The sequence below is a fragment of the Prunus avium genome, chromosome 2, assembly GCF_965620075.1.
Source record: "Prunus avium chromosome 2, drPruAviu1.hap1.1, whole genome shotgun sequence".
Lineage (NCBI taxonomy): Eukaryota > Viridiplantae > Streptophyta > Magnoliopsida > Rosales > Rosaceae > Prunus > Prunus avium.
The window spans coordinates 40526739-40539223 of NC_142285.1; the positions used below are offsets into that span (position 1 = coordinate 40526739).

General features: G+C 38.5%; 3 protein-coding genes across 3 annotated transcripts; 2 read left to right on the forward strand and 1 right to left on the reverse strand.

Annotated features, from left to right (window-relative positions):
* Nucleotides 1-3498: 3498 nt before the first annotated feature.
* On the reverse strand, nucleotides 3499-4498 carry PRA1.B1 (prenylated RAB acceptor 1.B1). Its single transcript, XM_021969127.2, has one exon. It carries the CDS (start codon nucleotides 4385-4387, stop codon nucleotides 3749-3751), a length of 639 nt encoding a protein of 212 aa, XP_021824819.1. The 5' UTR covers nucleotides 4388-4498; the 3' UTR covers nucleotides 3499-3748.
* A 1448-nt stretch (nucleotides 4499-5946) lies between these two features.
* On the forward strand, nucleotides 5947-7801 carry LOC110765848 (neuronal PAS domain protein). The gene is made up of 2 exons (XM_021969087.2): nucleotides 5947-6868; nucleotides 6976-7801. Exons 1-2 carry the CDS (start codon nucleotides 6018-6020, stop codon nucleotides 7613-7615), a joined length of 1491 nt encoding a protein of 496 aa, XP_021824779.1. The 5' UTR covers nucleotides 5947-6017; the 3' UTR covers nucleotides 7616-7801.
* A 306-nt stretch (nucleotides 7802-8107) lies between these two features.
* LOC110765864 (biotin/lipoyl attachment domain-containing protein) lies at nucleotides 8108-12222 on the forward strand. Its single transcript, XM_021969106.2, has 9 exons — nucleotides 8108-8374; nucleotides 8918-9127; nucleotides 9638-9702; nucleotides 9801-9854; nucleotides 10396-10656; nucleotides 10769-10831; nucleotides 11366-11434; nucleotides 11518-11563; nucleotides 11812-12222. The coding sequence occupies exons 1-9, from the start codon at nucleotides 8341-8343 to the stop codon at nucleotides 11877-11879; spliced, it is 870 nt and encodes a 289-aa protein (XP_021824798.1). The 5' UTR covers nucleotides 8108-8340; the 3' UTR covers nucleotides 11880-12222.
* Nucleotides 12223-12485: the final 263 nt, after the last annotated feature.

A 12485-nucleotide genomic window follows, 5' to 3' on the forward strand; every position in this document is an offset into this window, starting at 1 on the left:
CCAACACAATAAGCATTTATGCAAGAACTACCTTAGGGTTAGGGTAGTTGACCAAAGATAATGCATTGTCCTTTTGCACCCGAATTTGATTTCAATTTTAGAGTAGTTTAAAGTATCACTTTATGAAAAACAAAAACAAAAACCTTCTATACTCGATAAGTAATTCATGCAAAGCGAAGGTGGTAAATAATTACAATGAATCAATAAAAATAAATAAAAAGAAGGCTTCTTCATGTATGAGGAGCCTTAATGTGACACAGTGAAAGTTGCATCGCACGGATGCTAAGTTAACTTGGATTTTTATGACCCCCCACGAGCATTGGGTTTAGAGAAAGTTTATATTTGAAAGAGGAAGATGAAGAAGGGAAGGGGTTGATCACCTTTCATTATTGATGTTTGAACTTGAACGGAACTCTTCTCACTCTCTCTCTCTCTCTCTCTCTCTCTCTTAGACAAAAGTGTTAGGTTTGGGGGGAGGGGGGACTTAGCGTCAGCTCTCTCTGGCCCAAAGACCGTAGGCCCTGCCCAGTAAAGGTGATGGGGACGTGAGTTGGTCCAGCCGGGAGATGATGAAGGTTTTATTTACCAACGAGAATTGGTTGAGTTCGTAAGGAGTGTTTTCTTCGCTTAGGTTTGAGTCCCGTTGCCGACAATCCATCTTGGTGGGTAATCTATAAAAATCCAAAAATGGGCTAAGACCCCAATGTAAGTCCTCAAAGAGGCCTTAGTATGCTTCAACTCTGGGATGGGCTAGCATGCCCTCCTCCTAAACTTTTAACGTACCCAAAAAAAAAGGTTTTATTTATTTATTTATTATTTGACATAAAGAAAAAGATGAAGAAGAAAGATACATCATTTTCTAGTTTTACTTTTCTTTTTCTTTCTTTGGCTGGAGATGGACCAATAACATTTAACAAGATTCATCAATCAACATGTATACTCCTTTTGGGACTTTATTAGATTCATCCTTTTTCTTTTCCTTTGTCAAAACAAAAGCAATTTCATTTCATCATGTAAGTTACCTTTTTCAGGATTTGATCCTAATAATTATAAATAGTTGATTAAGTTAACAAGTGATTTCTCTTCCTCATCATTCTATAGATTAGTTTGATTAGATTGACCTCCTCCTGTTCAATCTTTTTCTTTGACCACCCACACCACATGACATGAGACAGCCTCTGCATTTTTGTGCCTGGTCCAGGGAAAGGTGGGCCCATTATGAGGTTGAGTGCCCTTTTTTTGGGCCCACAATGCAGCAGCTTTTTAAAACTGGGCTTTTACAAAATAACGCTGTCTCGATATTTATTGCGGTTTTGGTTGATGATTTGACCTGGTCCCAAACCCTTTTCAGAAATGAGTCATTCTACAGTGTGGGGCTTATATAAGGCGGTGAAGTCTTATATCTTAATAGTTGGACTACGCTATAGGGCTTCACATAAAGGCCTTTATATAAAGCCCTCATTGTAAAGGCCTTATATAAAGCCCTCACTGTAAAATTCTTGCTAACGCAGTCATATCACATGCACACTACTTATGAAATATGATTAACTTTTTACTTTTGAAAGAAACACAATTACACGAGTTAGTTAACCATAGTTAAACCATGGCTAAGAATGATGAAAAGCAAAATTACTTGATAATTGGGGGGTGGGGACAAATCACCTTGTTCGTCAATCGATAATAAAACCAAAGGAGCAGAGCAACTAAGCCATTCATTGGATTCATCTTTGATTAACAATCACCCACCCAAACCAAACCAATTCACAAAATCACAAAATCAGTCTCGACATCACAAGAAAAATGCCTAAAAAAAAGAATATTGTTTCCACAAGCTGTCAGCCAAAAGCAGACACAAGATATTCATCAGCAACAACAATCACCATTTTCACACGAAATTAAAAGGGTGCAAGGAAGTTGAAGTTGAACTTGAAATCATAATCACTTTGGTCTCATTTGCTCCATTTGAACCAGGCAATATCATCGCTGGTTTTTCTGTAACTGAGACAGAAATATCTCATATTTTTCAAGCTTTGTTGTATCATATTACCAGCCTCATAAGAACTTACAATTCAAAATTGCCATTCATTGGATTCATCTTTGATTAACAATCACCCACCCAAACCAAACCAATTCACAAAATCACAAAATCAGTCTCGACATCACAAGAAAAATGCCTAAAAAAAAGAATATTGTTTCCACAAGCTGTCAGCCAAAAGCAGACACAAGATATTCATCAGCAACAACAATCACCATTTTCACACGAAATTAAAAGGGTGCAAGGAAGTTGAAGTTGAACTTGAAATCATAATCACTTTGGTCTCATTTGCTCCATTTGAACCAGGCAATATCATCGCTGGTTTTTCTGTAACTGAGACAGAAATATCTCATATTTTTCAAGCTTTGTTGTATCATATTACCAGCCTCATAAGAACTTACAATTCAAAATTGAAATATGCCCGTCTAAAAGTTTGACAAGCTTAAAAGTTGCACCATACAATTTCTGCGAGGTTCTAACTAAAACAAAGTCTACCATACAAGACAACAACGGTTCTCTACAGAATAACACAAACACCAGTGTCCCTAACCCTTATGACTACCTCCAATCAAATCACAAAAACAAAAACAAAAATCAGAAAAGCCAAGTGCACCGAAGAATATATTTAAGCCCCAACAAACAAAGAATGATGCAAACCAACTGCACTAACCGATAATAATCCTGCATGATTCATCGTCCATGTACTTTGAGAACACTAGCAGCCTCGTAAAAATGGCCTAACCTATCTACCAAGAACAAGATATGGACAGAGAAAACCCCTTAAGACATAATAGTCTGCACCCCATTTTGGTCTCATCCATTTTAACCTAAACAGAGTTTCCTTTTAGAGAATCATTAGGAAATGGCATGAGCATGGATGTTAGGAAACCACCATGCCCTTAAAAACAATCTCACCCTCCTTTCATGACGTGAATGGAGAGGAGATCCAAATACAATAAACTATTGTTTTCATCCCAAACTTCAATACCTATTTCATACAATGAACACTTCAACAACTGCTTGAACAAATACATTACCACTTTAAACCAGGATCTCCAACAAAGAAACCTTCATTCAAGTTCTATACGTTTTGACCATCAATCAACAATCACTATAAAATCATGCCAAATTCTAAAACTTCGTCCCGTGAGCACCCTAACTTCCTTCGGTAAGCCACTAAACTAGAGTACATCAGCAGTCAAATCTATTTACTAAAAGAATGTATATAACCAACAGAGAGTAACAGGAACATGCTAAAGACTAATCTAACTTAATTTTGGTCCTATCCAATCCCATTCTCTATCGTACCAATCAAACATACTATGAATTCTTGCAACTAAGAAGCTCAGACCGTGCTCATACTTACATTCAATACATGCTTCTACTTCCATTTTGGGACAAATTTTTAACTGCGAATCTAACAAATATAATTATTAACAAGCACCAGATAATATAAATGAATATATAAAAAAGAAACTAAATTCATCAGAATCAGAATTGTACTAAAGCAACATGTAACATTACATCTTGGAAGTTTCAGAAAAAGTGAACGAAGAACAATTTCAGATTCAATCTACATGAAACCCTATCATTTCATTTCCGCTCCAAAATTTCGCAAACAAATTTTGTTCCTACCAAGAATATCAGTTGAACAGATCAGTACAAAATGGATTTGGCCTCACCAACCTTTTAGCCATCAACTCCGAAATCCAACTACACACGTGCTGCGACGGAGGCAGCGGCGGTTGAGGTGGCGCCGCCGAGGAATGAGAGGAAGCCAGCGTTGGCCGGCTCCTGGTCGTCGAGGAATAGGTCCTCTGGAACCCTAAACGCACCGTGCGCACAAACAATGGCGAAGCCGATCAACAAAGCCGAGATGAGGAGCGAGCCGACGCTGGAGACGAAGACCACGACCACAGTCAACACGACGAGGCCGACAAGTGTTTCGGCGTCAGAGAAAGTGCGGCCGAGGATGACCAGCGGCTGATCGGAGGGTCTAAATAGGTAGAGGAAGGCCCACGCACCGAGGAGGGAGAGTAGGACGAGGAGAGAGAAGGGGTGGGTGAGGAGAGAGAGGGCGAGTACGAGGGCGAGCAGGGACACGTAGTTGACGCGGAAGTAGGTGAAATTCTTTCGGATCCGAGAGTACGCGTCGGAGAGGGAGTCGGGTCGGGACAAGGAGCTCCGGTCCAGGAGCTCGTACCAGGGCCGGCGCTGCGAGAAGCCGTAGCGGATCGAGGAGGAGAAGCGTGAGAGGAACGCGCGGAAGGCGGGGGTGGCGATTGGAGGCTGTGACTGGGCGCCGACGGTCGATTGGTTGTTGGAGATCGGGATTGTCGGTGGGGTGGCCATTGTTGGCGCGTGAGATGGCGGGTGTCTTGGAGGGATGTTCTTTGATTAAACACAGAGAGACAATAGGCAAAGAGAAGCTGTTTTATTGGAGCGAATTTAGTAATGGCGACGGTGATTTGGAAGGGGGCTGATCGTGTGTGTGGGAAGGTGTATGGTATTTAGATTGTGTAAGCTTAAGAAGCCCAAATCTAAATCTGGGCCGAAATCTTAACAGCCCAATATAATTCTTGTGGTTTAGTCCACTTCAGCATTTGGTGAAATTTTTGTTTGTGACCATAACACAGGTCATTTATACGTGGCATTTGTAAATTATCCACGTGTGTTATGAGATGAGTAGATTGAGTAAATTCTTAATATTAAAAATCCTAAGCAACATGGTTTAATTCTACAATTAATAAATTAATAACATCACTTGACAAAGTTGTTGTCTCACCACGTGACCCATGTAGCAAGAGTAGTCTTTAAGAAGCCAGTTAGGCATGACTTGACAATTTTAGACTAGAGCCTAATATATCCATATTCTTAATAATTGGATTAAGTGGATTAATGGATGCGATAAGTTAGGCCTAAAAAAGGTTTTGAGGCATTTTCTTTGATTAGTGACTAGATTAAGCCATTGGTTATGTTTGGCCTAAAAATATCGAATCGGGTAAAAAATAAAAGCATTTTGATTCTGCATAACTTTGAAAGGCCACACGTAAATTGGCATACTACAGCAGGCTATCCTTTTATCAATGGATACAAAGTTTATTGCCCAAATTAAGGTGCAGATAATCTTATCCATTGCTTTTCATGATAAAAATATGTAATCAATTAGCATAAAATTCTCTAATTATGAGAAAACATTCCAAGTTTTCTTTCTTAATTCAAAGAAGCAATTAAAAAGTGCATTTCAGCATAATTGAGCAAAACGATTCTTATATAGGTAGGACACCACATACTAACGTGATACAATAAATAATCATATTAACTAACGTGATACAACAAACCAATGTTAAAATTATGTATAGCCTAACAAGCAAGGAAAGAAACAGCCAAACCCATTTATTGCTATATGCAAACTTGCATATGCTAAATGTGCTTCTAAATTGTTGGTCATTCGTAAGACAATTAACTCCTTTTCTTAGCAGGTTCAATGCTTCTTCTTTGCCTTTTTTCTCTGATTTCCATCCACCCCAATAACTCTTTTTTTCTTCTAAGTAATCATGCACCGATTGTATATATCCATGATGTCAACTGGACACGCGTGTCAACTGCATTTCTTGCACAACTTTCCATCTAAAAGTTTTATTCCAGCCCATCATCCAGCCAATTATATTCTTTTACTCTTGACTTTCCTCCCTCCAGAATCTTTTTTTTTCTTTCAGTTATGCTTCTATTTAAGTTGGACAGCACAAATGACCTAATGGTTTGAAATAATTGTTCTTTCAGATAAGATTATGGGTTCGAGCCCTAGTATTCGTGTTGTGTGTGCGAATTTAGTGTATTATCGCCCTTCTCAATAGAAAAGGTCTTTTTTAAAAAAAAGTTGGACATGCCTATAAAAATGGACATAATGCTTGAAGTGCTTATAATTAAAGCAGCTGGCTAAAGGAGATTTAAACTTTGATTAGCAAGTCTGCTTAATTCAATGGCTTCTTGTGGCTTTCCTGACATATTTTCCTGGATTCAGAGCCTTCCACCAGTCACTCAATGGCCAACAACTTCCATGTCCATATCCATATGTTCCTCAAGTTCATCCCAACCATCTCTCAAACTCACCATTTCTCAAAACCATCAGACCCAAAAACTCTCTTTTGCAATAGCTGCAGATTTCAACCTCCCCATCTTTCTTTGGACCTCAAAACAATTCAAGTTCAGCCCCCAATCCATCAAGCTAATATCTCAAGAAACTGTCTCCAGCCTCTTAGTCAATTTCATTGAAGATGTGCTTCGTTATGGCTCAAACAATAACAATTTCTTGATCAAATTTCTCAAACTAGATTCCATTGCCAACTTTGGAGATGTTTTTAACCTTTCATTTGTCGCTCTCCTCTTCCTTGTTTGCATATATGAAGCACCTGCTGATCTCCGATCGGGATGTCTTAACAGTATCAAGAATTACTTGGCAAATTGTTGGTCAAGACAAGCATCAGAGTCTCTCATGAAAGTGTTAGGATCCAATTTAGAAGAGGAATGGATGAGGTCCTTAAATCTTGCAATTACCAATTGGATTGTGGAGCTCCAAGCCACCCAGTGCACCCTCGTGAAAACGCCATCTCCACTTTTCTCTTATGCATTTTCAACATTTGGGTTATGGAAAGTCCAATTGTATTGTCCTCTCATAGCCATGGACATTGCAAGTTCCAGCAGCCCTTCTGTTGATGAGAGGCTGCAATTCTCTCTAAATTACCACCAGCTTGAGGGCGTGCTTCAATTCAATTCCAAGGTCATAGTTCAAGAGAGGTGGATTGATGTGATGCTAAACATTGATAACATAAGGTACTTTTTAGTGTTTGATAGCCAAATTTCTTGTAACACAAATTTTGATCACTAACTCTATATATACTTGCCTTCTCTGTATTTTATTTTTTTCTATTTTTCTGAAGGTGTGATGTGATCAGTCTTGTGAATGAGAGACTGATGAACGAACGAGGAGCCGGTGTAGCTGAAAAGCACTTCCCTTCAAGAATTTCATTACAAATTACTCCAACCGTCCAAACCAATGTGGTAAGAGTTTCAGTGGGAAAGTCTTCTGAGAACCCTGCAAGAGAGATTGGCCACGAGAAAGGCATAGAAGGCTCATTTGAGCCCCCTAACCCTTACTTGGCACTCAAGGTATCAGCAGGAGAGACCATAACAATGAGCTTGAAGCCATGGAAATTCGAGGAATCGGTGTACGGCTATAGCGCAAAATTGAACTGGTTTCTTCATGATAGTGTGGATGGAAGAGAGGTCTTCTCTTCTAAGCCATCAAAATTTGCATTGATCAACCCTAAGGCATGGTTCAAAGACAGATACTCCAGCGCTTATAGGCCCTTCACAAGGCAAGGAGGGATCATTTTTGCTGGTGATGAATATGGAGAGGGTGTGTGGTGGAAGGTGGACAAAGCTGCCATGGGAAGAACAATGGATTGGGAAATTAGAGGGTGGATTTGGTTAACTTATTGGCCTAACAAACATAAAACATTTTATACTGAGACTAGGAGGCTGGAATTTAGAGAAATCCTCACCCTCACAATTGCTTAATTTCTTTAGGGCCACAGTTACAATTGTTTAATCTAGGAAAACCTAAGTGCAATTTGTCTCCAAGAGTAACCATTTGGAATATAAGATTCCATTCCAAATTAATGGTTTGAACTTTGAATGGAATGTAAAGTTGTAAACAATACATGTACATTTGTATTTGTATGCAAATAAATACTTTTGAGTTAATTTTCTTCGAGCGCTCACCTGTATCCGCGAAGTCTTATGTTCGTTTTTTCTCGCGGAATTTTGATTTGTATTAAAAGAAGAAAAAAAATAATGGACCAAAGTTATTTTGGAATTAAATTGTACCCAAAAGAAAGTATTGGGCTTGAGCTATACGTAAGCCCTATGTCGTGTCAAAAGCCCATTAATTGTGAATTTGATATCAACGCAAGTATTGCAAATCATAGATCACGTGACGTGCACGTGGCATGCGGACCTGTGTGATTCTACGACATGCCGTGCGCAGTAATAAGTTAGCGACAAATGCTGGAAACCAAACGGAGAAACTGATGACAGAGGCGGACATTTCGAAGATCAACCTCCCCAACTGTGCTTAACCAAACACACACGTACTGAATCTTCTTCTTCTTCAAGCTCTCGATTTAACCCCCAAAATTCCTCTATAAATTGCCATCTCGGTCCAATTTCACCATTTCTGGTTCGTCAAAATCCCAGAAATCTCTCGTCTGCATTTTGCTTCAATCGATTAGCTCCCTCCAACAATGGAGTCCTCTGCTGTTCTCGGATCCTTTAACTGTAACTCTCTCGCTCTCTCTGTTTTCATGCTTTCATATTTACATACATCCATGAATAGATAATATATTTTGGTACTTTGAAGCTTAAGCAGTGAGTGTGCTTGCATTAGTTGTTAAACAATTTGAGCTATGAATTTATTTTGTTGTTTGATTTCGTGGACGAACTGATAGAAGAAGAATCAATCAAAATGCTGTAGATTTTTCAAAAAGAAAATAGAAGATTTTGATTAATTCTGGAGAACTCACTAAACTAAGCTGGTTCTTGCACACGCTTTTTGTGAAGGGATTAATGTATTACTAGTTTAAAGATATATGGATATGGAGGTAACAAATCAGGCTCCAAAGGTTTGAGATCTGATGTGATATTCATTTTCTTGTTATCTTCAACCGTCACGGATTTCTATGATAAGCTTACCTAAGTGGATCTAATTTAAGAGGACAAATTGCATAATCTTTTTACTTTACTCTGCGGAGTGCAGACTATTCAACTATTGTTGAAGTTTGATCCAAATTTGGATTCTTATAAGACAGTGTCAAATTGCAGGTTCTGTAGGCACAGTTTCTCATGTTCGGTCCTCGCTTGACAAGCCTGGTATGCTTCCTGCGTATAATACCGCAAGACCAACCGTGAGTAGATCATACTTCCAAGGCTTGATGGTTAGTGAGAAGTTCATTTATTCTCCACAAAAGCGGAGGGGAGTGCAAGTATCATGTGTGAAGACATCTGAAGCTGCCAAGAGTGAAAAATCCAGCGGTATGTTTTAGATTTGTATGTCATTTTTGTTTGGAGTTGGGGCAGGATGCAATCTTAGATGTATGAGTTTTTGAACCACATTTAGTGTTTTAGATTTGTATGTCATTCAGAACTCGAAACAGGGTATATTTCCATGTCCATAATTGAATATTACTTAAGTACCCACAATGTGATTGCTCAGCTGAAGTCACTTTCTACTGCATTCATTCTACATTCTACTCTCGCCTGGTTATTTCGTAAAGCCTGATTTCCATGATACTGGTGCATCTGAAGATTATTTTTGTCAATGAGAGAATCTAGTTTACATCTGGGTTTGCTTTCTTTCTTTTTTGTTTTTGTTTTTATAAACTTCTGGGATTTCATTTGTGTTCTGGTATGACGCTGCCTCTCTCTGTGTTGGCCCATGGTAGAAATGTGCTTACACATGCTAATATGTCACTGTATCATAGTCTGAGTCAAATTATTAGAATTCCATCTTAGAGATGTTTTGATGTTGGGCACTTTCAACAGATAGTAAGCCACAAGTCTCATCAGAGAGAACTACTCAACCCGCAACTTTTCCTAATGGATTTGAGGTGAGAATATCTGTATAAGGAAAAAAGTCTGTGATAAGACGCATAGTGGTCTTTGAACTGTACCTTCTGGTTTGACACATAGTTGTCTTTATCATCAGGCACTAATGCTAGAAGTCTGTGATGAGACAGAAGTTGCTGAACTGAAACTTAAGGTAAATATCAACATCCATCAAGCAACCTGGTACTCTTGCAAATCTGTTGTTGTTGCCTTTTGTGTAAATAAGATATGCATTTTATAGTAAAGAAAGAAAGTCAGTACTTCATTAAGAACCAGAAAAGCACTGGGTTCTCAATATGTTAAGGGGATGATGAATACAAGGATCACCTTGTATCATAATATTACTAGAGTCGCCTTAGCCTATCTATATTCAAGGGGTTTTCTTGCTTGTTAGAGCTTTAGTTTTGAGTAAGGACGTTTAGGCTTTACTAATAGAATATATAGGGCTTTCTCGCTTGTTTAGATTGCTTTGGCCTTGTCATCAGTATCCTGTTTAGTGAGCCATGCAGTTTGCATAAGGGACAACATAAAACATTGTAGCATACATCATGGATTTCAAGACCTGGTTAAAGTTCATTAATCTCTAAGGCTTCTACTGTTTTATGGTATGGGTTGTCTAGAGTTGATTGTAATCTGCAAATTTTTGGCTGTATTTTACATTCTCTTCTTTGACTGACCCTGCATAACTGTGTTAGGTTGGAGACTTTGAAATGCATTTGAAGCGGAATATTGGAGCCACCAGTGCTCCTGTGTCTAGCATCTCGCCAGCAGCAGCACCACCTATTCCAAGTAAACCCATGGTTGAATCAGCTCCTGCTCCCCCTCCAGCACCAGCACCAAAATCTTCTTCTGAAAAAGCCACTCCATTTACCAACACTTCTGTAGACAAGTCATCAAGATTGGCAGCCTTGGAGGCTTCTGGAGCTAATGGATATGTTCTGGTTTCTTCTCCTACGGTATGTGTTGTGCTTATGTTCGAGGAACAATTTGGTTCTTTTACTCTGTCCTGGACAATAACTACAACATAGCTAGGATTCACTTTCATCTTTCGTTTTTTGTCTGTTCCAGGTTGGTTCATTCCGAAGGGGTAGAACAGTGAAAGGAAAGAAGCAACCTCCAATCTGTAAAGAGGTATCTGTTTCATAACTCTGTTTGGTTCATCATTTTTAATATTTTAGATTTAGTAGAAAATTCACCTAATATGTCATTCTTATGTCTTGTGTTCATATTTCCTCTTATTCCCATGTGCTTGATTCAATGATAAACTGATTTAGCTCTCCTTATGCCTTAACCTTTGATAGCTATTTTCTACCTACAAAATAACTCCCAGTGGATTCTTCTAAAATCCTGTTTTAATTGAGTAAATCAAGAACTAAACTGATCCGTAATTAAAAATCCATCTAGAAGATTGCATTTTCCGTAACAAGATCAATCTCTAAATAAGTCCCATATCAATAAGCATACAGGTAATTTTACAGACTACCTATCCTATGGGTGCCTTCATGTAACTGTTATCAGGACTTAAGTCTATTAACAGTGTCTCGACATCTTGATTTCCTTATCCAAATACTGGCAACATTTTGATTCCTTAAACCATAAACCTTTTGTGTAACAAACTTGGCAACATAACCTCAATTTGCCTTCTCTTGATTCCAAACTGCACAGGGTGATCTGATCAAAGGAGGACAAGTAATCGGATATGTGGATCAGTTTGGCACTGAACTTCCTGTGAAGGTATGTTTTCCCTTTTGAGTTCCTTTAATGCATGTTTTATACTACATACTTCGCTCATGATGGATTCTTGATATGTTGAGCAGTCAGATGTGGGCGGAGAAGTTTTGAAGCTCCTCTTCAATGACGGAGGTATAATGACTATTATCATTTTTCAATGCATGATATTTAAATGCTATCAAGTTGTGTCATATATAGGGTGTATAATAAGAACTTAAATTAGCACTGCAAACAAGTACGGAATATGGGGCACAACGAAATTCAGAATACAAAAAATCTCGCGGCATTTATAAATGTTAAAGCTTCATATTTTTACTTAAAAACTTATATGGCTGCGATTACCCTCTTATGGTTTTAATTGAATTGGTAATGATTCACAGAAGCCGTTGGTTATGGAGACCCACTCATCGCTGTCTTGCCATCATTTCACGGTATCAACATCAAGTGAGCTTTCCCCCTTCCGGGAAATTCTTGTTGAAGAGCTACGAGGCTTGCAGTTTTCCAGAGTCATTCTTTCCATCAGTGTCTATTTACGGTGTGGCATTAGGGGACATGCGTATTTCGCAATATGTATTTCAATATTTCTGATCAGGAAAATTGACTGTAGATCAATGAATAATTTGATTGAGCTTCTTTAATCGTTGTGTTAGTCTGTTGGACATTGTCTTTGTTGTTAGTGGTTACATTCCGTGATAAATGTAGTGCGTATGAAGGGAAAACTTTTTTTCTTTTCTTTTGCACTCAACTGTTGTATTGCATGGAAGAAGTAGTAACATCTTAATTTGCCTGGCTTTGTCCTCTCCTCTCCGGTGGTTTTAATTGAAATAGTCCGGTCCATGCTGAGCCATCAAACTAAGCAAGCGTTCATATCTCTCAACTCATATCCCTCTTTCCCTCGCTTTTTATTGGCCAAATAGTATTTCCCCCTTTTTTTCATTAGCAAAATATAGCGATAAAAACAAAAACAAAACAAAAGGCAACCAAATTATTAATATGATTAGGACAAAATTTTTTTAAATATTTTTTATAAACGCCCTCCTTGAATTAGCAGCAC